Source organism: Melanotaenia boesemani, chromosome 7, assembly GCF_017639745.1.
Source record: "Melanotaenia boesemani isolate fMelBoe1 chromosome 7, fMelBoe1.pri, whole genome shotgun sequence".
Lineage (NCBI taxonomy): Eukaryota > Metazoa > Chordata > Actinopteri > Atheriniformes > Melanotaeniidae > Melanotaenia > Melanotaenia boesemani.
Window position 1 is genome coordinate 33,425,504 of NC_055688.1, and position 25,350 is coordinate 33,450,853.

General features: G+C 39.5%; 2 protein-coding genes across 2 annotated transcripts; one reads left to right on the plus strand and one right to left on the minus strand.

The window, feature by feature from the left end:
• The first annotated feature begins 1,615 nt into the window (after nt 1-1,615).
• Nucleotides 1,616-7,112, plus strand: LOC121643374 (charged multivesicular body protein 1b-1-like). The gene is made up of 8 exons (XM_041990756.1): nt 1,616-1,769; nt 2,117-2,214; nt 2,298-2,444; nt 3,523-3,591; nt 3,685-3,792; nt 3,875-3,918; nt 4,271-4,343; nt 6,448-7,112. Exons 1-8 carry the CDS (start codon nt 1,754-1,756, stop codon nt 6,490-6,492), a joined length of 600 nt encoding a protein of 199 aa, XP_041846690.1. The 5' UTR covers nt 1,616-1,753; the 3' UTR covers nt 6,493-7,112.
• Nucleotides 7,113-16,399: 9,287 nt separating this feature from the next.
• On the minus strand, nt 16,400-24,135 carry tbx22 (T-box transcription factor 22). Its single transcript, XM_041989753.1, is given in 9 exon segments — nt 16,400-17,766; nt 17,851-17,936; nt 18,191-18,255; nt 19,042-19,206; nt 20,603-20,777; nt 20,855-20,956; nt 22,007-22,262; nt 22,521-22,741; nt 24,122-24,135. Coding segments are annotated over 9 exon segments (1,608 nt in total). The 3' UTR covers nt 16,400-17,242.
• Nucleotides 24,136-25,350: the final 1,215 nt, after the last annotated feature.

The following is a 25,350-nucleotide window of genomic DNA, read 5'->3' on the forward strand; positions in this document are numbered from 1 at the left end:
AAAGGCATACGACGCCGGAATCTGTGCGCGAGCTCATTCGGGCGCTGTCCAGGAGGCGCGTGGTGCTGAAATGAAGAGTGAAACGAGTCCTCACGCTCTTGTTTTCTCCCCTTGGCCGCCCGGAGCGTAACGCAGTTTCCATGGCGACCTGCCGTCACTCAGTTATGACTGGGGAGCGTGTTTGTGTGTGTTTTGTGTGCGTGTATGTGCGCTCACAACAGTGATGTTGGAGTTGTGGCGGTGGGAAAGAGGGCGTTTACAAGTGCCAAGGATAATTCGTCTGCTAACCCCGTGTTGAGAAAATGAGTATAAAGTAGCCTAAAGGTTGCTATAAACTAAACTGCTAAAAACACTGAGACTTGGGGTTATCAGCTTAAATGACTTTAAATACACTTTGTGTCTCCATAGTGTGTTTAGACTTAAAATGAAGGGTTAGACCATGTCACATCAAATTTGACACGCTTAAGGTCGAGAACAAGATTTTTAGGCAGGAAGACAACCTCGAAGGACCATATTTAAGTAGCCATATGGCACCCAGCTATTATAGGTGGACATTTTTTAATCAGCTAATATATATTTCCCTGCAAAATCATTTTGTGTATTGCTCGGTCCATCAGATACAGTATGAGTCATCCATTCCCCTCCCTCCCCCAGACCCAGCCGTTAATCCCACCCAAACTCAGCCTTCCCTGGCTGGCCGGTGCGCGCACACTGGAACCTTTTTCCATTAATGTGGGCGTTGACCCCCTCCATGCAGAAATCTCTTGTTCTATCGCCTCTGTGCACCCCAATACCTTCTTTGTGTTTGTGCATGTGTTGGCTCACTAACGAGTCTCTGCGTGTAATAATCATAACAGCAACTCATGACAAACTGTTTAAATGTAAGAAGTAGCCTAACCTAAAAGAAATTCAAATGGGAGGCACATACACAAACACACAAACCGAGTGGCTTTGTAGTAAAAGGTCAATTTACTCTCTCACAAAAAAAAAGCTCGAATGACGTCACTGGATATGTACCACAAACCTACCGATACCGGGTACAAACTATTTTTAGCAAGGATGGAACTTGTCTGCTTTGGACACGCGCGTCCACTTCTCGAACAGTCGTGACGTAGAACGAGCGTGCGCGCAACGCTAAGTCGTGATCGTGCGTGACGACGGTGAAAGGTTGCCAGAAGTACAAGCGATTTCACACAAAGATAAAAATGAATTAAGATAGTTCACTCATTAGGTACTGTCAGGTCCGAGATTCGCGAATTATTCAGCAGTGACAACAAATCACATCAACGCACCTACCTTTGTGGCATTTTAGCAGGTTAGGATTTTATAGTGATTTATATAATAACCAGGCTATATGATCAAAATGAAGATGATTCTTATGAAGGAAAATTGCCGTCTCAGCGTCACTGTTCGGCGCATGCGTGTTTAAAGCTTGTTTAATTTGAACTATTTTGAATATCCATTTTCGCACACTTGGGATTATTTTTTCTTACAAAGATGGGAATATTTCACAACAACTATAATTCTGTTTTTTTCAACACTGAAACAAATGCAAAACATCCACTTTGCTTAAGTGAATTCAAGCAAAACCGGAAGTACACACAAGATTGTTCTCTTGCTTGATATGTTGGTACAATGGCAACCCTTAAAAATAGACCAAAACAAACAACTCTGGTTACCTAGCGAGTGTGTCAATACTCATTTGTTCTTTTTATTTTCATAACCAAAAAGGCCCCAGAGAAAGACTTTCATCATGTCGAATATGGAGAGTATCCTTTATTGTGTACTTGGACGTTCAGGACGGAAGACACAGCTGGCTTGCAGTGACCGTTGCTAGTCATAAGCCTTTGGTTACTAGCTAACGCTGTTGTGATTTTAACTCCTGCCTGTTCATTGAATGATGAAGGAAAAACAGTGACAGCTGTCTAGCTCACATCAGAGTTTAATGTCTGGTTAATCTTTCACCACTGTCGGAAAGAACTGGTTCCTTTTATGTTCTTCCTTGTGTTCAATTAACCAAATGTCCCGAGATGCGTCAGTAAAATTGTCCCATGCATTTCTCACTTTGAATTATTACCAGTTCTAATCTAACCCATCCCTTGACTATACTTACCAGAACACTTGTTCAACCTCAAGTTTGCTGCCAAGGAGTTGCAGCGAAATTCTAAGAAATGTGATAAAGAGGAAAAAGCAGAAAAAACCAAAGTGAAGCAGGTTGGTTTGTTGACTCATCTTTAAATTAGAGGCCAGGCATGCTATATTAAGTTTGTGTGTGCATCTGTTGTTTGCACCCCCAGGCTATTCAGAAGGGTAACATGGAGGTAGCAAGGATCCATGCAGAGAATGCCATCCGTCAGAAGCACCAGTCCATTAACTTCCTGAGGATGAGTACCCGTGTGGATGCTGTGGCCTCTCGGGTCCAGACTGCTGTCACTATGAACCAGGTTATCCTTACTTGAGTTTTTTTTCCTCAAGGTGAAGTGATGAGCTTAGTCAGGATTCATTAATAACATCACTAGCTTGGTCAGTCATGTAGCTACTGTATTTGCATATCATAATGTTGTGGGACTTTCTTTTTGCCTCTTTTAAATACTGATCACAAAACAATGTTTTGTCATTAAGACATGAAGTAAGAAAGATTTTATGTCAGACTGTTAATGAGAGGGTCCAACTCTATTTTTTTTAAAGCTGACAGAGTCAGATACTATTGACTTTCACATGATAGTTGTTACAAAGTATGTGGTACCATCTAAGCAGCCATTTTAAATTCTTTACATTTTTGTTGAGTCATTTATTCATAGTAATTAATTTAATTGGAATGATTCTGAAATATGTGTAATTGTCGCATCCACACTAAGTAAACAAGCTTATGTCTTAGTCATAGATGTGATTTTTTATATACCACATAATTTGCTCTCCATACAGATTTTAGTGTCTATATTTTTCAAAAAGTAAATCTTATTCTAGAAAAAGAACTACAATGTACTTCAGACTGAGCAATAAATGATGCAAAGAGACACCAATTATACTGTAGTTACGTAATCTCAATAGATGTCCTTCAGACCTAACACTGTTATGCTTTAATTGAAGTTCTCTAAAGGAAAGACTCCATTAACTCAATAACATCTGCAGAAGTGTGAGGAGATCTGAGTTTGTATAGCTGAAAACCACCTTTTAGTGCCTCTGAATGTCGCTGTCTGCCTGATTAAGCCTTACTGCAACAGCATTAATAAAAAAATCATTCACTATAGCTTATTCAACTCAGACTAGGTTCATTTTTACAAGATTAATCCATAATCCTTCTCATATTAGAGAGGATTTTAGGATAAGAGGTGGGCCTGACAATTTAAGAGTTCAGAGTTCCACTTGTGACACCTAGTGGAAATATAGGGAAACAGCACTTAAATCTCTGCCGGTTATAAAGCCATTTTTACTTAATAATGATATATAGGCTCTTTCTAACAACAACAAAAAGAAGACTGTAGTGGTTTCAACCATGTTTTTCATTATTTTATTCCCCAGGTCTCTAAATCCATGTCTGGAGTGGTCAAGTCTATGGATGCTACACTAAAAAGCATGAACTTGGAAAAGGTGAAAACAAAAGGGGCTCTTCTGTACACAATAAAGATGGAAACATTTGACAGTTCATGTTTATGCAGGGTTTCTCCCCGTTTCCCTTCTCAGATTTCTGCACTCATGGACAAGTTTGAAAACCAGTCTGAGACTCTTGACGTGCAGACAGCTCAGATGGAAGACGTAATGAGCAGCACCACCACCCTGACAACACCTCAGGTGAGAAGCACTGATGTTTACAAGCCAAGGAAATGTTTCAACCATATTTTTCTGCTTTAACTTTTATTTGATTTATTACCAGAATGAAGTGGATCTGCTGTTGCATGAAATGGCCGATGAAGCAGGGTAAGTACCTCCCATCTGTCTAAAAGCAAAAGAAAAGAAAAAGATTCATTGAGGGGTAAAAGAATAGCAAACTTACATTGCTATGCTTTTAAAAGTACAATACCATTTTTAAAAGACATACACTACCAGTTAGAAAAATGGACACACTTTCACATTAAATCCAATGGGAAAGTGTGTCCATATTTCGACTGGTAGTGTTTTTATGACATTAAAGCTATTTACAAGCTGCTTTGTAATAAAAAAAAATCCTACTAAATAATTTTAAAGATGTGCTTTTATGAAATCAGAAAAATTCCTCCCTTTTGTTGTCTTTCCTGGTGCAAATGTTCAAACGTTTCTCCTGTTTGTTTAGGCTGGATCTTAATCTGAAACTTCCTCCAGGCCAGACTGCCTCACTGGCCTCATCTGAGGCATCAGTAGAGCAGGTATCACCTACACTCTTCTCACAGTACTTTGGAGGGAGGGGGGCTGCGCATAGCGTTGGCAAATAATTTTTTCCATTGTCCTTTAGAGTTTAATTAGTAAACAGAAACCAGTGGCACCCAGACATTAGCATTTAAAGAGCTGACTAATTGTTTTACAATCAGAATATACAGTATCTCCAAACTACTTTTAGTTCAAAACATTAGATGCATTACACTCTGTTAAAATTACAAGAAAAATAAGTTTAAAAAAATTAAGAAATGTTATTGTATGTGGAAAATATATTGAAATTTTTAAAAGAAGATTGAAAAAGTTGTATTTGTATCTGTAATTTGAACAGATCAGTAACCTGATGTTAATATGAAAAGACTGTCGCGTAGAGACAGAGAAGAATTTAAGGATAATATACAATTCTTTTTCAGAAAATTTACAAGTTTTCTAAAACTGTAGTAAAAAAACATAAAACAGCTATTTGTAAATTTGTTTGAACCTTTATTTAACAGACACAAGTGCAAAGAAATTATTCTTAGTGTGCTAAATAAGCAACCTCATCGTATTTATGAAATAAAAGTCAATTTAAAATGTAATGCCAGTAGTATATAAAAAAAAAAACAAGTATAGAGAAAGGCAAAGAAAAACAGAAAAAGTTACAGCAATCTGAAAGGTTGCACAATCAGTCAGTGGCAGGTTAGGGTGGCAGGATTGGGTATAAAAGGATCATCCATCAAATATTTAGCCTTTCCAGTCAAGAATGAGTCGTGGCGCATGGTGTGATAAGGATGCAACCCTGAAAAACATGCTTCTATCTCAGTTTCATGTGCTAATTTTAAATTTTCCAATTTATTTATTTTTTCCTATTACAATAAAGTTGGTGATTAAAAACTTTGAAAATATTTTTTAAAAATAGTTACCTTTAAAAGTTCAAATAAATCATTTAATCACATTTTTTCCCATTTTAGAAAATTTGACAACTTTTCTGGAAACAAGGTTTGGAAAATTGCTACAAACTTGTGGATTTAATCTTTAACTTATATAATATAGAAATATAGTGAAATCAGGCACATTGTAAAGATGGGACGAGACGGCCCTGAACTGTTGAACAGCTGATTTCTGTTGTCAAAAAAAAGAAAAGGAAATATTTTAAAGGTAAAAAACGTCTGTAGCTGGTTTAATCATTAAATATGTAGCTTCTTTCATCTGCATAAAATTGCCTAAAAACATAAAAAATGCATCATATCCCAAACATATGTGAAAAACTGCTCTAGGATTTAATTGTGTGCTCCATGATATTAAGCTGGCAGTCCAAACCAATTTCTAAAAATCTTCCAGGTAATTGCTGTCCTCAGAGTTCAGACATGTAACACCAAAACAGATCAGGTGGCTTTCTGTAGAACGATATCATTTAAAATTATTTAATAACATACTGAGTCCTCAATGTCAAAACTCTGTCTTCTATTAAAATCTCATTGTTCACCAACACCCAACAAAAATTCTCTGCTCTCAAAATGCAGGTCTGCCATCGTTTCCCAGAATTCCCAGGAACGGAATGGAAAACAGAAAATTCAGGCTTGTTTTTAGCGAAACATCTGGCCAGTTAGGCTGTAGGAGACAGACTCTGCCTCTGCTCTGTGATTGAAAGCGGTTGTTTTGAAATCGCTGATCATTTTGTAAACTTTTTGTTTTTATTTGTCTGTATTTGTTCACACTTTGCCCTTATTATGACTTTTCTTATAATTACTATTACTATTCATTTAAAAATTCAACTGTTATTTGGAAATAGCTTTTTATTAGTTTTGTAAAGCTTTTGGTCTTAAACATCATGTCTTTTTTTCTTTTTCATTTTTCCTTTTCTCTGTGAAACACAGACTCTTCTTTTTGAAAAGTCTTGTAGAAATAGAGCTGAATGAAGTTGAGGTTCTAGTAGGGCCTAAGTGCTGCTTCAGGCTTTTAATCTTTCAAAGATAGAAAGAGGTTTGTGGATTTTTAAAACAGTTATCCTTTAAACCCACACATGCTCCAAATCTTCTCACACTGTGAGACCAGTTTACTGTTTGTGGCTGCATCTTCATGTCCCTGATTCCCTTTGTGTGTGGGGTTTGTCACCAGGATGAGCTTTCCCAGAGGCTGTCCAGGCTACGGGACCAAGTGTGACCGACTTAATGACATGGAGGAGAAACGGAGGCCGAGGAAGTCGAGATGAAAAACAGGGAGCAGAAGAGAAGCAGGGAAAAATAAAGCTGCGTTATGTGCCTGCACACTTTGTGTGCTCCTCCCTGTTCTCGCTTTAAGGGAAATAAAACAGAGGACTGTCACAAGAGAAAACAACGACGGTCCTGCCTTTTACTGCATCACACTATGATACTGTTAATTTGCCTGTTGAACACATTATTATTATTATCATTCAGTAGCAGAAACAGCATATAACAGCATATGTGTGTATTTTTAACAAGAAGTGAGTGTTATGTATACTAATACCTCACAAATGGGTTATGATATATTTATAAAATTCAAAAAGCCATTTATTTATTTATTTATTTATTGATTTATACGTGTAATGATAACTGACTGACTGGCATGTTGCATTGTTGCATTATTCATCTCTTTCTGCTTCCAGTGTATATAAAGTTAAAAACATGGTTCCTAGTAAATACAGGCTTTAGCATGTTCTGAAAAAACAGGAATTGCACTGATTTTTTTTTTCAAATGTAGCAGTAGCCACTCAAGGGACTCACCATGCACGGACAGAAAGCCAATAAAAAGTTCTGAACCAAGTGAGCTTAGAATTTATTTTATTTATATATAATTTTGCATTTGTGTTTTAGTTGAAGTACCCACCTCACCACATGCCACTCCTCCCCTCTACTTTTCATTGTGCCCCTCCCCTTTCTGTCCTCCAACAGGGAACAGATGAGAGGTCAAAGGTGTCACCTGTAGAGGAAGTGGTCTTCTGCTGCTTGCATGCCAGAGCCTCATTACACACATACACACACACAAAGAGAGTTCACCATGTCTCAGAGGGAGGCCTGTCTCAGCTGGGAGCCATTACAGGTGCTGTCCAAGCACACACAAATATCTATCCATGAGCACATTCGCAGCCCTGTAGCTGATGGGAGCGCTTCAGAGTGATGCCCTGCCACCTCTGACCCTTTTTTGTCCTCCCTAATCATCATCAGCACACACTTAACTACATCCACAATCATCATCAGTGCCCTGCAGACTGACACAAGTCTCTATTTTGACTGTTACCGGGCAGTTTAATGAGTTTGCTGCTCGCAGTATTTTGGGCATGCACCCGCTTCTTCAAGTCCTCAGTTATTTGCAGCTGAGACCCTGGTGATCCAACAGCTGTCAGTCATTTCTGCCTTCACTGAAATCATGTGAAATTAAAATTCCATGTCCCTTTGCTGTAGGAGCCACAAAATCTATTTGAAGTGTTTTGTGTTGAATCTATTTTTACCCGTCGTGGATATCTCCTCATGTTTCAGCATGATCAAAGCTGAGAGTCTGTCATGGGCTAATTTTCTATCCACTGTGTTCGTTTCCAACACATGTGTAAGGATGCTTCCACCAGATGTGCAGAAGACAGCTCCTCTATGAGCAACACTGTAGGGGAAACCTGTGTTTGAATTTGTGTCAGCAAGGTGTTGATACCAAGTGGCTTCCCCCACCCCAGCTCCGTCAACACCTTTTTTCCCGGTCCCTAAAGGAGTGATACCTGCTGACAGGCAGAGAGATTCGGTGGGCCGGTGGTCTTCTTCAAGCAGCTGACACACACAGAGCCGCTGGCTCAGTAAATATGAGGACAATGTATTCAGTCAGTCAAGAGCTGGGAATCAGCTGGGAATTTGGAATTGGAGCTGTGGTAGCACAAATATATGCAAACCATACAGGTTTAAAGCAAAATACATAACTAACTCACTTAGATTCATTTGTACTTTGAGCCAAAAATGATTAATAGATTAGTTTATAGGCTGACCGCAAATTGTTTCAGCAATTTCAAGTAAATCAGATCAAAGTCCAACAGGCCTATCCAGTAAACTAAAAGCTAAAAAATGACACATGCACATTTCTAATTTGCCTCAGGGAGTTAATAAAGTGAATTTTCTTTCTTTCTTTCTTTCTTTCTTTCTTTCTTTCTTTCTTTCTTTCTTTCTTTCTTTCTTTCTTTCTTTCTCTCTTTCTTTCATCCATCCATTCATCCATCAATAACAAACAAGGGTTTGTTATTTATACACATTTTCTTCAGACTTATGTTAGATTTATGTCTTACCTAATGTCACATTTTCATATTTATTTATTTGTGGATAATTTAGGTATATGATGTGTTCCTTTATCATAAAGTGTTAACCATGAAGGTAATGAAAATTAAACCTGGTTTTCTTTTCGTCTTTCAAAAAGTTGTATAAACTCTGGATCACACTAGTTGTCACCAGTTCCACCTATCAGTGATTTTTCCAGTAAAAATCTAGAATTCAAATTTAAGGAATGATTAAATGATCTGATGCTTCAGTAAAAATGAAGGATAAGTGGAACCACAAAAAAAGACAACAGATTGTCCATCAAAACCCTTTAATCATATCAAAAAGTTTAGATTTATCTGGTTTCCTCATAAATAAACCTGTTTTTAAGGTATTTCCATCATCAGTAGCAGTATCAGCGCTGCACTTTTACTTACATGAGGGATTTAAAATACCTTTTCAGTAATTTTACTTAATGTAGGACTTTTTGCTTAAAGTGCAAATAGCCTACAAAATGTTTCATTATTATTATTTTACTATTATTCTAGTTGTTTATTTATTATTTATGCCAACTCCCTTTTGTTCAGTTATTTATTATTTATGCTATCCCCCCTTTTTTCTTCCAACTTCTGATGCCACTTCCTTGTTTGTCAACCAGTGAGCAGGCGTGTAGATTAGCTCGATAGTGAGATTTAACACTGACAGTGATGAAGCCCTAGCTGGTCGCAACGCGTCGGTCTTTTTAAAATGTAAAAATAAAGAAGAATTTTAAGAAGTTCAAAAATGACTCTGGAGAGTATCTTTTAATCTTTTTTTTTTTTAGGCTGTTTGCGCTTACAAAGTTTTTTCACTTTAGCAAGAAGTATACATTAAGTAAAAAGAAAAAAGACTTGGTAGCTTAACTAAGTGGCATCCTGACAGTGAGGTAAGGAAGTGATTTTCCTCCTGTCCTCTGCTTGTCCTCCTCCTGCCTCTCAGCTTCCCATTTGAAATATTCAATTACCAGCCATGAAGGGTCAGGTCAAACACAGGAAGCTGACCTGATTGGTTCTACTCGAATATCGATGGGCATGTGTGACCAATCACTGCTACCCAGGGCTTTCCCAGTCTCCATCTGCTGCTGCTGTGAGTGTGTGTATGTGTGCTTATGTGTGTGTATCTAATTGTTCCAGACCAAGGCTTCCCTCACTCTCCACTCACCTCTTGACCATTGTGCCCTGTCAGACGTGTTAACGCTGCTTTTAATCAGTTTTACTGTCTCATGCACACACCTACACACATGCCCGTGTACAGCTGGCCCTGTCCATCCCTGCCCTCCACTGCATGCTTCATTAAGATTTAACCAATCTGCTGCTCTCACTCTCACAACCTCTGTTACACACACACATCTGATCCTGCCACCCCCATCCTCACCCTGTTAAACTCCCCCCAGTTAACCCTCCTCTCAACCTGTAAACAGGAACAACTGGCCTCATCTTTTGAGAGTCCATTGGTTCGAATTCAACATGTAACTTTATTTAACTTCATGATCCATCATGTCGTACAGAAAACAAGCTAAATACAACTAATGATTTAGCTCTGGTAACACAGAACAGAAACAATACTTCATGGTGTTTCTGGGTTTTCTTTATTCCGCAACTGATGATAACTCAGGTCAGACGTTTTGTTTTAGACAATCAACACTTCAAAATGTGATATTTTCCATCACTTTTGGCTTTGAACAAATGCCCTTTCAACTAGATTCAATTCTACTGTGGCTTTGAGGTGCAAAACACTGGCTAAAACACACACACACACACACACACACACACACACACACACACACACACACACACACACACACACACACACACTATAAGAATAATGATTTTCAAAATTTTACACATCACATTTCACAAAATGCAGGAGAAAAAAAATTAAAAACAAGATATTACAGAGAACAATTATTAAAACAATACTATAAAAAACATTAGACTCACATTCAAACTGTGCAGTGAAAATTTGATTAATTCATTTATATATTTGTTTTGTTTCCATAAACTAACCAGCTGTATTTTGAACGTTAACAGACTAATGTGCTAAACTAAGGTTATTTTTATTTGTATCCTAACTCACCCATGTGGTATTTTGTATGCACAGACCCTGATTTCTAACTTCAGGTTAGAATTTCTACACTCTGTAGGACTGTAGGACTGTAGGACCATCCTCTAAACCGTATCTCAGTCTGTTTCTAATCCTCATAGCCAAATATTAAATGTCCACTGCATGTAGGAAAAATCAAATCCTCATTTTACATAAATTTCAATATTAAAACACATCTTTAACATCAGCACAGGGATAAAAATCCACTTTATTAAAATGAATGACTAATTGTATTAGGGCGTATTATTATGACGTATACATATTTACTTTAATAAGACTGCCAAAAAAAAGCTTCTGGTTTTTCAGTGGAACAGATTTTAGCACAGTATCGGTTTATTAAATTGATGATCTTGCATTCATTTAGTCAATTCAATCACTTCTCATAAAGTCCATCTTCTCAGCTTCTTTCATTCTCCATCTCTTCCCTTATTCACAAAATATGACATTTTTTAACCAAACAAAACTAAATCTAACCAGGCAACAATGAATGGAGAATGGAGGTAATGGACCAAGGTGGCGTTGTCCCAACATATATATTCATATGAATTTGAATGTATTCACTCAAGTAATGACTACAGCTGTAACTACATGATCAAAATACTGATTAATTACTACCCCTGAAAAACAACTGCAGACACATTAAAGTTTCCTTTAAAGTATTTCAAAACTAAGCTACGTTACAACATGCTATTGCTCTTGTACATATTTCTGGATCATTTCTAAATCTGCAGCTTTAGTTTGCAGCTCAGAGGTAGAGACTAAACTGTTGAGACCTCTGAGGAGTTATTGTGCTCAGCTATTTTTAAGCTAGATCCACACAGAAATAGAATTGACTTTGTTTTAAATTTTTTTTTGTAAAGACGGTATTGTTTCTAGAAATTTGCATCCACACAAAACCACTAAAATCACTGTATTGTATATGCCAGACCTGTAAGTAGTGCTGTAACGTTGCCACAGAAATTCACTAAAACAGTGAATAAGACATTGAGCATGCACAGTGTTTTATGTTGTATGTTTTGGATGTCAACAAATAGACAAAGGAGAATATAGTAGTGAATTCAGCTAAAAAGGAGACTGACTAGGAGAAAATATTGCTGTATAAGCCACATCATTCTCAATAGCTTGAAGGTAACACTGTAATCCACCATAGTTGTAGCTGTTGGCAGGATTTGTGGGTTAAAGTTCAAGGTTCAAGAAAGATGCATATGGGTTGTAAACATGGAAATAAATTGGTGGCATTTTCAGATTCATTTATTTTGTGCCTAATTTAAAAGAAAATGGTGGTTTCAGGCTCCCAAAATGCTGTTTCTCTGTGGATCCATCCATCAATTTTCTACCACTTAGGGTCATTTGGGGCAGCACCTCATTCCTGACCTGGAGAAAACACTCCACCTTTTTCTGACTGAGGACCATGGTCTCAGATTTGGAGCTGCTGATTCTCACCCAAGCTGCTTCACAACCGACTGCGAATTGCTCCAGCGAGAGATGAAGACCACGACCTGATGAAGCCAACAGAACCACATCATCTGCAAAGAGCAGAGACCCTGACAAAACTTCCACATGATGAATAAAACTTAAGCAGATACACCTAAACTCATCTTGGTGTGGTATTGGTCAAATTTGCTTTGTTTGCTTTTTATTGCTAGCTCCAATCTATGATTGATGTGTCAGCTTCTGGTGAATCACCAACGTTAGCAGTGCGCCACAATAGAAAAAGCTACAGCTGAAACTTTCAGCAGCACTACGACAAAACTGCTGACCCACTATATAATAGACAAATAAAACGCAGCTTGATAGCAAAATTGCATTAGCTGCTAGCATCTGTGTGTTGGCACATAGTTCAAAGCACCACAGTGTTTTAATGCCTTTCTTTAAAAACAATTGCATTTACTTTTGTATATTCAGCTGGATTTTCTCATTTATAATATCTGCACATATAACATTAAAACAATTACTTAAAATGTCAGATATAAATTTAAACTTTACTATGTGAAATCCTGAGTCACATTTATATGCAATGTGCAATTCAAATTTGAAATAAAATGAGTTAAATGGCTCTTAGTTACATTTTATCATCTATTTCTAGGCAACAAACATTCCCAAACATTGAAAAACTGTAACTAAAGCATGTCTATCTTTGTAAGTTAATCCTGTTTTGTCAGTGAACATAAGAATATTAAGGACTTAGCAGTTGTTGACAGATGAGTGCCTTCTGATGAAAAGAGGCAAATAGGAGATCTACTAATAGGACTTAAACCTCTGGAATTGCATTCTTTTTATACCAATGGATATGTCAGAGTGTGTGTGAGGCGTGATTTGTCAGGTGTGTGTGTGTGTGTGCGTGGTGCTGCATATGGTAAAACACTCTGCAGGTCTGCTGTTAGTCACACTCCCGCGTCTCAAATTGAATTAGCGTTGACAGCGCACAGCGCCAGCCGCGTGTATGTGTGTGTGCAGTGGGGGCACTAGTTGCTGGCAAGCTATCTGTGTGTATGTGAGAAAGACAGAAAAGGGCCTCCCCCCCCTGAAATCAATTAAACTAGTATAGGTCTGTAGTTGTGGGGGTGAGAGGGGCACATCCTGTAGAGGGCAGCCCAGACAGACAGCACCATCTGGGGCAGCAGGCAGATCTGACCCTGGGTTGAGACATGAAAGAAACAAGGCAGGGATAAGAGGAGAGGAGAGTGCAGGCCAGCGTTAAATCACTCTTTTTCTCCCCATCCCGAAACATCACCCCATCCCTTCATCTGCCATCTGATACATCAGCCACGGAGCATCATTCTCACTCAATCACCCCCCACCTCTTTTCTTATCCTCCCCTCTCTGTGTATCTGTTCCAGAAGTGATAACCTGTCACACACAGGAAGCAAAAAGAGGGAAGAGCGATTCATCCCTCTGTCAAAGATAGGGGCAAAGAGAAAAAGAATATCTCACATCTCTTGTTCCAAAAAAATTGATTTATAGTTCCGTGCTAAATAAAACCAATGCCAGTTTCTTTCAAACACACACACACACACACACACACACACACACACACACACACACACACACACACACACACACACACACACACACACACGTGTAGAGCCCCCTTTGTGGAAAGTTGGAAAAGAGAAATTAGCACATGCACTTTCTCTCAGGAAGAGGGATGGCTCCTCATGATGGACAGCCCGGGTCAGAGTGTACCTTGTGTTTGTTGGTCATAAGCTGAGTGCTGACAGACCTCCTCTAGCCACCCTGCACTAAAACACACAGCTCCATTGATCACCAAACACTCAGCTCAAAAAGAAAGGGTAAAGTACTTGATTTACATTCCCGTAGCTGTGACTAAATAAGCTCATTCACATGAAAAAACTTTATTAAAAATGTTGTGGCCTAAAAATTCAAACTTTTCCCACAGAAATGAAGATGACATAAATCCACATGGATGAGTGGAGGGTGCAAGAGCTGAGCTGTTTGGGTGATTATCACATTCTCTGATGAATGGCATCAGAATCTGAGGCCCAGAGAAAACACCAAAACACACACATACACATTTAGAGCAGCTGTTGAGCCACATGTTAAAACTGTTTGTCCTCTACTGGTCTAACCTCTGCTCCTGGATGACATGGGCTTGTCATGGAGCGCATGCCAATGCGATGCCCCCGGCATTGACCTCTGTCTACACACACCTGTGGCCACACTGCAGTAAACACATATAAACAAAGAAAGTTAGGAATTTGTGAAGACATCTTGTTCAACCTAATACTGAGACAGTGCTGATAACAGGAGATAAGGATCTCCTGTTGTTATGACAAACTTTCCCCTGCTTTTGGCTCTTTAAAACAAAAAGGAAGTGATAGCTGAAGAGTAGTCCTTTCACTGTAACCGTTTATAGCATCGGCATGCCTGATAGGGCACTAGAGGGGCAGCTAATAACTGTTAAACTGCTCTTGCTTTTCACATTACTCACTGAATGTAATTCAATTTCAGCCACAGCTGGTTTCACTTTCAACTTTACAGCTGAGCTCAGTCATGTCCCATAATCTGGCCTGATAAATAACCGGCTTTTATTGAGTTTGCAGAGAAAATAGCGTCCAGTATAAACCTTCATGAGGGACGCACGTAGCTGAGCCCGAGCAAGGCTGTGGGGCATGAAGCTCAACAGGCGGAGAACTGTGTGTATGTATGTGCATGCACAGCAGAGCACTCCCAAGGAGGTGCATAGCAACTGTTATTAGGAGATAAATGACATATGCATGTTTGTGCTGTGCATTTGTGTGTGTCATATATGTTAATCTAATGAAGGCAAAGTGTATTTGCACTCTGCTGAGTTTCTCTCCTGTTTCAGGATGCCATTTCACATGATTGGAAACAAATGACTCCTGGGTCAAATTTCTCTCCCTTTACTGCCTGTCAATCACTGTAGAATGATCCAGAAACGTTTCCCCCCTTGTGTTATTACAAACTTAGATCAGCACAGTTTCCATGTTATTTCAGCCACCACCTACACGAGAATTATGTTGACACATTTTATAGCATGTTCACAAAGTGGGTGAAGGAACAGCCGTGGATATTCATCATCAGCAGGCTGATAAAAGGTGAACTCAACAGTCACTTTCAGCCAGCTTTGGGGTCTAGTGTGCATTAGCATGTGAAGAGTAAGAACAAAAATGTTGCAGTGAGCCATAAAAAACAGCTGCTAAATAACTTCCAGCTTGTTCTTCCTTTCAGTGTTTGAACAGATAAACATCATAGTATGTTCTGAAAGGGGTCATTAGACATGCAGTTTTTTGTGATATTTAGAGAAAAGCTATGCTGACTAGCTTTTATATGTAAAATCAAATATGTGCCTATATGTATAAATATTTGTTTCACAACACTGTGCACTTTCTTTAATTTAATACCACCCGTTGCAAAATTGGACACTGTTACAAAATGCTTGCAAGCACACTGCACACAAACAGCTCATCTTGCAAACTACATCTTTGAAGGTTACAATACATCATGATGGTATTTGGAGTGTCTGGTTGACAATGCTGGAAAGTGGCAGGTGCAAAGTTCAGCTCTCCTGGTATGAAAGCAATTTGTCTAATTGAAAGATCAGGAATTAGTTGGGAGTTTAAAATGATTGTCCTACATTGGCAAACATTGAAATGACAGCCAGTATCAAATAACCAGCAAAGACCATGTCTGCCAGCAGACAAAGGACAGGCTGTCTGATAGCGGTGCACCTGACCTCTTGTTAAAATGTGGGCCATCCCCTGCCCGAGTCCCCAAATTAACTCCTTCCTGCTATTTCCATGTCCAGGGCACGTTAGCCGGCCACAGTGCTCAGCTATGACAAGTAAATTGCTGTTTGGTTATGACCGTTTGTGGGGAAACAGGCCATTTCCCCCGCGCTTTGCCTAAACCGCTTCTCTGCGGAGAGAGAGAATTGGGTGCTGGGTTTAGAGTCTGAGCTGAAGGCACAAATTATCACATCAGCAGCTGAATGGGTGTGGCCCTTCTTTGGTACAGACAAGAGAACACAGTGTGATGTTGGCCCAACAGTAGTGAGAGGTTTTCATTTTACCCACCGAAGCTTGAGAATTACTGTTTCTGTTTTCTGAAAGCCACATGACAAAGAAAGTTTTTCATGTACTTTTGACTCTGAAACAATTCTACAACACAACTATAACAATAATGGCACAGATTCGGACTGTTACAGAAAGCAAAGGTCTTTGTTCCAGTTTTGTTACAGTCAAACTGCAGCAAATAACAGTCTCTTCAGCATAACCGATTCACCTCCATACGTCTCTGATTAGTCCTATTAATGGTAATAAAGTACAGGAATGGAAACTGGCTGCCTGAATTCTGGCAGCTGTTGCTATTCCCCCGAAAATCACAGAGCAACCTGATGGGCTCAAGTTGTTGGTGGAGTCTGACACGGACTCCTCAGAGTAAACAGAAAACACACTTTTGCTTAATATCAGTAAATACTGCTTCACAATGTTCTAACATCATGTCTTATTCAAAGTCACTTCCTGTTGCACAGGAGCACATCTGCTTGGTTGATTTACTTGTTGTACATATTGGTTTATGTGGAAAAATTACATTTTGAGCTTATTTGATCTTAACCAAAACACGAAATACACTTTAATGGGCACTTGTGGTCATTTTAACAGTGCTTGTCATGTTCAGAAAGAGTCCTTTGACACAGTGCTGATGCTCTTTGGTAAAAAGCCTTTCAGGAAGATTTAAAAAAGGCAGTGAAATATCTCAGGAAGTCCAAAGTGAAAATCTATATTCTGCCTTGGCAGAAATGTTTCTATTTATCCCAGATAGTTTGGTTCTGGGTGAGTTTTTCTTTTTTGTGGTGATACATCCAACAGAGTGTAGAAATCAGGTTTTAAATACAAAACAAAACAATAAAAAAGTCCTCACAGGCACATTTCTCCTTTCAGCTTCGATCGATCAAGAATCAGCCCTTCATGTTCGGTTGCAATGAGCTTTGGTTTGTGACACTCGATGGGCTGGAGCCCTGAAGAGCGCTCCAGCTGTCAGAAGCAGTGGTTGGGGGTCGGGTGCCACGGAGACTGTCGCAGCATAAAGTCTGTGGAGTCTTCGGCTAGCTTAGCATGCCGGGAAATAGCAGTGAGTTGGGGGCTCAGGGGAAAACTGTAGCGGTAAAGACAGTAGGGGCCTGAAGTGTCGGAGAGATCAGGGAGGAGAGAGGACCCCTGCGGGCTGAGAGGGTTGTGAAAGGGGAGGAGGGAAGGGGGGCTCCCTGGAGAGCCGTGAGGACATGGGTCTCTACACTGGGGGTGTTTCTTTCCCTGCAGCATGGAGAGAAGTGGGAGGTCTGTTAGTGGAGGAAGCGGCGGGAGGCCTCTCAGTCTGTCTGCTCCCAGAGAGGAGAAGGCCCTGCTGGGCAGCGGGGAGATGGAGGGGGAGATGGTGGATGTCTTGCCGTACAGGGGGAAAGTGAGGGCCTGTAGTGCAGCGTCCTGGCAGGGGAGTGGGAGAAGTGATGAAGAAAAAGGGAGAAGGCTCTTTACGCTGCTAGTCAGCGATCCCGAGCTGCCTGTGGACAGACATCAAAAATCACAACATTAAACAAAAAACAAATCTCAGCTTAGACCAGAGGAGACGAGGGAACATCAGGTACCTTGGAGCTGTATGGCAAAGGGCTTGAAGTCCAAGCTGAGAGGGCCTCTCCAGGGATATGACTCCAAGAGGCCATCCAAAACCCCCCTATACACATACACACACACACACACATATATATATACTGTAAAAGCAATGAAAAGTGTTATTCCAAGGATTTAAATATAGGTTCTGAGGGGTGTGAAATTCTGCACTACACAGTTCAACTTTATTTGAAGGTTTTACGTGGTTTCACATTTCAGTGGTTGAACTTAAAATCCCTCTTGGGTCCTTTAGTGGAGAATTTTCTGAGCTTAGAAGTAAAAGTGCTGAAGTTCAGTGTCCAGTGACATTTTCTGTACCTATTCCTTCCTGGATCTCTGAAGCCCTTAGCGAAGGGGTTCCTGTCGATCTTCAGTTTTGTGATCTTGCCCAGGAGAGAAGAACAGACATGGGTTAGAGTGAATGTGTCAGCCGGTGACGTGTTAAGCTAACAATGAGCTCAGCTTTACAGCATGGAGAGTGGCAGAGCATCCCCCCACGGGCACTGCACCTCCCAGCAGCCCCTCACGGCGATCAGCCATGTCAAACAGGGGACGGAGGAGGCTTAGGGATCACACAGTTTTATTCCCTGCTTTAATAGTCTGTGGACTCCAGCAGTGGGTGCAGTCATAACTTGTTACTGAGTTTCTATATTAATATGTACGCTGATAGTAAAATGAGCCCTGATGAAAAGAGCTGGCAGTCCCTGCAGACGGCTCTGTTACTGCAGGAATGGCAGCCAACAACAGGGTCAGCTCCACGGCACGGTAATACACACACACACACACACACCCTGTCTGAGCAACTGGCCAAACAGAAAGCAAGGACACTGAGTTTATGATATCACTGAAACCATATGGACCCTCATCAGCTTCACGATGTGCAGATTCATATATTTTTACAGGAGGTCAAGAAGCCTCATACCAATTATTACAAAGTTTAACATCTGCTTTATGAATATTTTCTTAAATATTCAATGGATAAATGGGTTGTTGGCCAATTTCTATCAATTTCTCTTTCTCTCTTTTTTCTTCAAACATATAAAGGAAATTAATAAACATTTTTTAGAATAAAAATGTACATGTCTTCCAAACTCAGTGCTGTTATTTCTAATTATGTCACAGTGTTTAATGGCTTTACGGATGATGAATAAAGTTTCAGTGAGTGTTACCTGTTGGTTCTGATATGCTGTGACTGTGGTGAACTCAGTCTCTGGGAAAGAGAAGCTGTGCACTCCTTCAGCTGGCAGCGACTGGATCTGAGACAAGTCCATCCGAGGGTCGTGCCGGATGATGTGCACACGCGGCTTGTATTTATGCATCGACTGAAGAATAATCTGGAGAGCAAAAGATAAGGATGATGTTTGAAATTTTATAAAGCTCAAACATTTTTATCATCATTATACCAGAAACCAGAAGCAAAATATGGGGAATGTTCTGCTGTTCATTCAGTTTATTTTTTATTTGATTTGATATTTTTTTTAAGTTAATTTTCCCCTGCTTGGTTCCATTCCCGAGCGTTTACGCTAAAAACCTTTATCTATATTTATATTTATTTTGTGTGAAAACCTTTTAATAGATGTGCACATTTTTATGCTTTTTAAATATGTTTATATTTAACACCTTGTACATATGTTTTTTCTCTGATTTGTTTTGTTAGCAGTTCCAGCCCAAGACAAATTCACTGTATGTGCAAACCTCCTTGGCAATAAAGTCCCATTCTGATTCTGATTTTTACTTTTAAAATGAATAAATGATTAAAAAGAATGGTTAGAGCTGTAATTTTTTTTAAATGGTCAAATAAATAAATAAATAAATACATTTAAATCACCCATTTTGTCAAAAAAAAGCACAATGAATTAACTAATCAATTTTTTGTTGCTCAACTAATCAAAATAAATATTTGCTTTGAGTCAAATTTGTTCAACTTTAAAATACTCACAAAAGACTTTCTTCTTCTTCATTTCAGTAGAAATAGTAACACAGATGAACACAAGTTGATAAAACAGGGAATTAATAAGATATTGATCTGGTAAAAAAAAAAAAAAAAAAAAAAAAAAAAAAAAAAAGCTCCCTCTGAATCAATAATAAACATTTCATGGGACCTGTTATAATAGTTTGAATTTGACAAAAAAAGTTAATGAATTACATTTTATTTCAAATAAATTTGTATGGCTGTTATTGTGTGCATTCATTTCTCTCATTTGATAAAGTCTGTAGTGACATAAACAGAAATGTGCAGTTTGACTGAACTTAGAAGTGTTGAGTTAAAAGATATATATATATATATATATATATATATATATATATATATATATATATATATATATATATATGGAGATTCAGAGGTGACAAACTATCCTCATTACAAAGGAGTTAGACCGTTCATTTAGAGCCAGAAAGCATTTTTTTAAGATGAAAAAAATAAACTTCATGAGTGTTAAAACCAAAACGAGCTAATTTTTTTTTTTTGTAAGAGATAATATGATGTTGCAAACTCAGAGAATAAAAAATATTATTGGGCTGTTACTCTGCTGCTTTACAGCACTTTCAGCTATAAAGACATGATCTGATTTCTAAATGTGTCCTGTTATAAATCGATATATTATAGCACATGGAAGGAATAAAATGAGACACACATCCACCTCCCATCAGTTTTTATTAAAAGTCCCAGCTGATCTGCCTTCTCTTAAATATCAGCACAGGACAGGAAGGAGCACGTGGGTTACCTACATGCCCCTTATCGTCCATTTCGTTGTTGGTGAGCTTGACCCGGTCAAAGCTGATGACCTGACGCATCCACGTCTCTCCAGTGCACGGTGAGTCAGGATGGACGTAGAGCCGTGGAGAGATGCACGAGTGGTCGGTGTTTCCGGCCACCATCCACTGTGAGCTGTGGTACACATACCTGAGAAAAGCGCAGACGCGGAAGTCAGTAGGTTTTGGGGCAAAAAGATAAAATACTAAGCGCGAATTAACACGCACCTGTAGCGCTTGGAGTCAACTGGCATGACGTCCATGGCGACATAATACTGCTGACAAGGGTCCAGATTGCGCACTTTGACGCGCACAGAAGGGAACATTCTCCTAATGAGAAGTGAGAAGAGCGCAGCGCATCGTCATCATTACAAACAAGAGAGCTTTTTTCTTCAATAAAGATTGACCTAATTTTTATCCTATTTAATTACACAAAAATAATCAGAGAGAAATCATGTAAACTCGACTAAAATGTATCGACAAGGTTTAGATGAGAGTTCAGGAAACATGAGAAGCCGCGAGAACAACCTCACAGCCGAGATTTATAGCCTGTGTTGTCGGTAGGCTAATTGAATGAACGGATCCGGTTATAACTATGTCAAAATAAGTCAACACAAAAGAACATGGTAACTTCTCTGACCACATACATATCTCTTTGAAAGCAAAAGATATAGTTAATTTAATCCAGTTTAGACTTCAGATTTCAGGGATTTTTAGTGCACCTGAGGCCCTACCTTACATAAAACGCCTTGTTTCTTGTTATATCAGTTCCAAAAGATTAAAGAAATTTATTTATTTATTTATTTATTTATTTATTTATTTTTGCTCGAAAGTATTAGTTAAACATTAAAAATGCATCACATAGATATCACGCGCAGCTATTTCACTTCTTGCCTCGTGAAGTACTGATAACTAATTTGTTTAAACTTTGCTGTAAAACTGACAGTTTCTCTGCTTTCTGATTGGCTGCGAAGCGTTAAAAGAGTTTTACTCCTGATAAATACACACCTGTAACAGCAGTACGGTTTTATGTAAATATGCATGGCACTGATAATGACTACTGCACCTCTTTTTATTCTAACAGTCAACTGAACGCGGAACGAATGAGATTTGGAATAAAATGCAATATATATATATATATATATATATATATATATATATATATATATATATATATATATATATATATAATGATTTATGGCTTTTGAATTTGACATTTTGACACTTAGACCAATTAAGGATGTCCAGAAGCCTAACGTGAATAAGCTCGGTGACAACTCGGCAAAAAGAGAAAATAGAGAAGCTGCGTAAAGGGCACCCAATGACCAGTTTACAATATGCTGACAAAATTGGAAATAAAATAGACTCCAGAATTAATACCTGCCAGCTTTAGTGATGATCATCTCAGTTCCGATCTCATAGAATCTCTTCCACAGCTCTGAGCCCTGCAGCTCTACTCGGACCTCTCTGTCCGGCTGGCACTCGCTCTCCATCGGCTTGCTCTCCTCGCCGACCTGGTCTAAGTCCTCTGTCCCAGAACTGGCGGTGTGTCCTGGCGGGTCGCTGGAGATGTCTCCTGGCCTCCTCAGTGTTGAAAATTCTTGCTTCATCCTGCTGGTGAGATATTCGTGCTGGCCTGGGAAGATTTTTAAAAAAGCCTGAGCGTGATGGTAAATATTAAATGAAGTCAAACTTTTTTTAATCTCCTTTCTCTTTTTTCAGCGTGGTGATGCTGAGAATTAAATTTGAGACGATTACAATTTAAAATTTATAAGCCTTGAGTCCCTGTTAAAACATCCCATTTAAATATTTCAGACTAGTCATTTTGTTTCACATAGTCATCTGGGTTATAAGTTTAAATTGTGAAAATTCTCTCAACTGCCGCTTATCTCACCAGTGAAGATGCTCCCGTCTCCTCCGGTGTCTCCAGCTAAACTTGATTCATGTCTCTCCGACACTTTCATCCTCTTGCAGGGCTTCCCGATCAGCGCATCCACTGAAAAGGCGTGAGCTCGCGAGCTTAGGTCCTGCATCCTGGCGGAAAACACGCCGTATGTTCCACTTATTTATCCGCCTGAGTTTTCACTTTGCCCCGCGCAAAGTTCGGAGTCCCAGCTCAGTCAGCGGTCCCGTGACGCTGCGTAATTGATCCGTTGCGTTTCCATGTGTTCTCCGAGACGCGCGTTCTCATCCAAAATCCTTGATTATTGGCACGCCTCTCCTCCTCGCTGCATTTTTTCCCTCTCTCCCCCTTTATCCATTTCAGCGTCTCCCCTTTTTGCTTCACAGAGGACTCGCTCCTCTGGCTCCTCTGCGCGTCACGGACAGGGAGGGAATAATGCATTCCTTTACACGGTCATGCGCTGCAAAAAGTGTCTATCTAAATCAATCTTAAGATCAATTTGATTAAAATAAACAAGAAAATACCACACTATATAGTGAAATTTTCTGTTAAAAGCAAGTGAGTTTATTACTTTTGCGTTTTGTAAACAACCAAATGAGGCAAATTAGTAACGAGCGGTTATTAGCTGATTTTTTTACACATCTGTGTCAAGTTATTGTTAACTAAAATGTGTTGATTTGGCTTCAATTTCATTTTGTGTTAAAGAAATTAGGAAGATTAAAGAAATGAGGGATGTTTTTTACAGTGTGCGCTTGCTCCTGGTCGTTTCTGGGTTTCCAGGACAACCGGAATGAGCATCATACGGGCGATCTGCCACTGTCAGCTGATAACACTTTCAAGTCAATAAGCTCAGGAGTATTTATTAAAATGAAAAGGTATTTTGACATTTAATCTAATTTAAATACAGACTTAAATGTGAAAAATTAGAACCGCAAAATAAGTGGTTTGATGGTCTGAAGTGGAATCTGGAATGTGACTTCAGTGTTTCTTTAGTGCCATTTCTTCCTCAAGGCAATATTTTAAACTAGAAACAAGTCTTTCAAGTTGCGTCCCTCCATTTAACTAGCCGATATATAAATAAAATGGATTTTGGGGAGTTTCTGGAAGGAGAGTCAAAGCACAAATATTTAAGTCTGTTAACTCGGGCCATCTGGAAGCTATGTCTTCTTGAAACTCGCTGCTTTTCTGTTGAACTTAGCGTTTCCTATATTAATATGAAGACTTTCCTTCAAGCGTTTTCTTGTCTCCCGTTTCCCCATCACAGAAGTGGGATTTGTTGTGCCCGGCGAGGGGCGTGCGCCAGTCTGGTTCTCATAAACGCGCAGATCAGATGGACTTTGGCGCACCAGGGGGAAGATCTGGGCTGTAATGACAGCTCGGGATTATTACATTACTGCTCAACATGAAATAGATCTGCTTTACACAAATAAAACTCAACGAAGGCTTTATTTAAAATGTTTTTAAATCACATGGTGTAATTGCTCCGAGGAGAAAACAAATGAGGGCTGTGTTTACGGCACGCTTGGTTTGGTTGGTGATGGAAATCTCTGACAACAGCCGGGAAATGGAGAACTATGACCAACCGGAATCACATGTTCTCCGTCATCATAACCTGTTTTAGGATTTGTGTTTATTCATCACCAACTTGACGTTTTCTAGAAAAATTGTGACAGAGCGCATCTAAGACATCCGCCTTGGTTTGAAAAAGAGGGAGAAAAAAAAACTCAACATAGTTTGACTTTGCGCGCGCAGACCTTCTGCTGTCTGTAACAGAAGTAAGGGGCAATAAACTGATAGACAGGTAGTTCCATCCACACACGTCTGACAGACTTTTCCGTCCTGTCGTCAGCAGTCGGCTCATAAATCTTCCTCATGGGATTACAAGATTTCAACAGATTGGTGATGTGCGCGCGCACACAAACACACACACAGACACACACTCCTCTCCGCCTGCCGTTGTTAGGAACAACAGGAAGCTCCATGTCGTTGTTTTCTGTTTGCAGCGCAAATTTTGCGTTTGTCCCTTTCAGGGATATTTGGCACACATGTTTCCTCTTATTAAACACAATAGGAGCGCTTGGCGGAAACGAGAGTTTCAAATCCAATTTGGCAGAGGCCTCAGGTTTCCATTAATCCGGAAGTTTGATGATCAGCTGCAATTAGGCTTTCCCATCATTTTGGCCTTCAGGCTCGCTGGCACGCTGTTGACTTGCATCTACGGCCTAATTAATAATCATTTGCAAATAATTGGTTTGCTATTGAAGCCCACAGGCCTTTCAAGTAACTTTAACTCTATTTGCTTTTCACTTGTGAGGCTGAAGTGTTTGTTTGTGTGTGTGTGTGTGTGTGTGTGTGTGTGTGTGTGTGTGTGTGTGTGTGTGTGTGTGTGTGTGTGTGTGTGTGTGTGTGTAACTGTAGGCCGGTGTCCAGTGAGTAATCACGACCACTTGTGAACTCACAGTAGGCATGTGCCTGTACTGTACATGTGCACACTCACAGCTTGCAGTGTTTGTGTGTTTATAAACAGGCCTGTCTGTTTCTCACTGCTGAATGGATGTGACAGGCCCCCTGATGGTTTGTTTTAAGTTGGATCCTGACGCTGAGCTGTTAGTGTGTATGAATGTGTGTGTGAGAGAGTTTTTCAGGGTGCTGGCTGCTTGAGCGGATGCCCGCTCACTGCCAAATGTCAAACTTCCACCGCCCGTCTGCTGTGACATTTGCAGAGTGTTTAAATGTAAAATGCTGTAAACACTTAGTGCATTATGGCACTAATGGGATGCGAGTTCTCCGTTTTGGACATGAGTGAAGGCTCACCTGGAAA

Excerpts from the sequence above, each read along its gene's own strand:
- LOC121643374 (XM_041990756.1), top strand. Across the intron at positions 2,215-2,297 it reads AAAAAACCAAAGTGAAGCAG|GCTATTCAGAAGGGTAACAT; the intron begins GTTGGTTTGTTG and ends TTGCACCCCCAG. Across the intron at positions 2,445-3,522 it reads CTGCTGTCACTATGAACCAG|GTCTCTAAATCCATGTCTGG; the intron begins GTTATCCTTACT and ends TTTATTCCCCAG.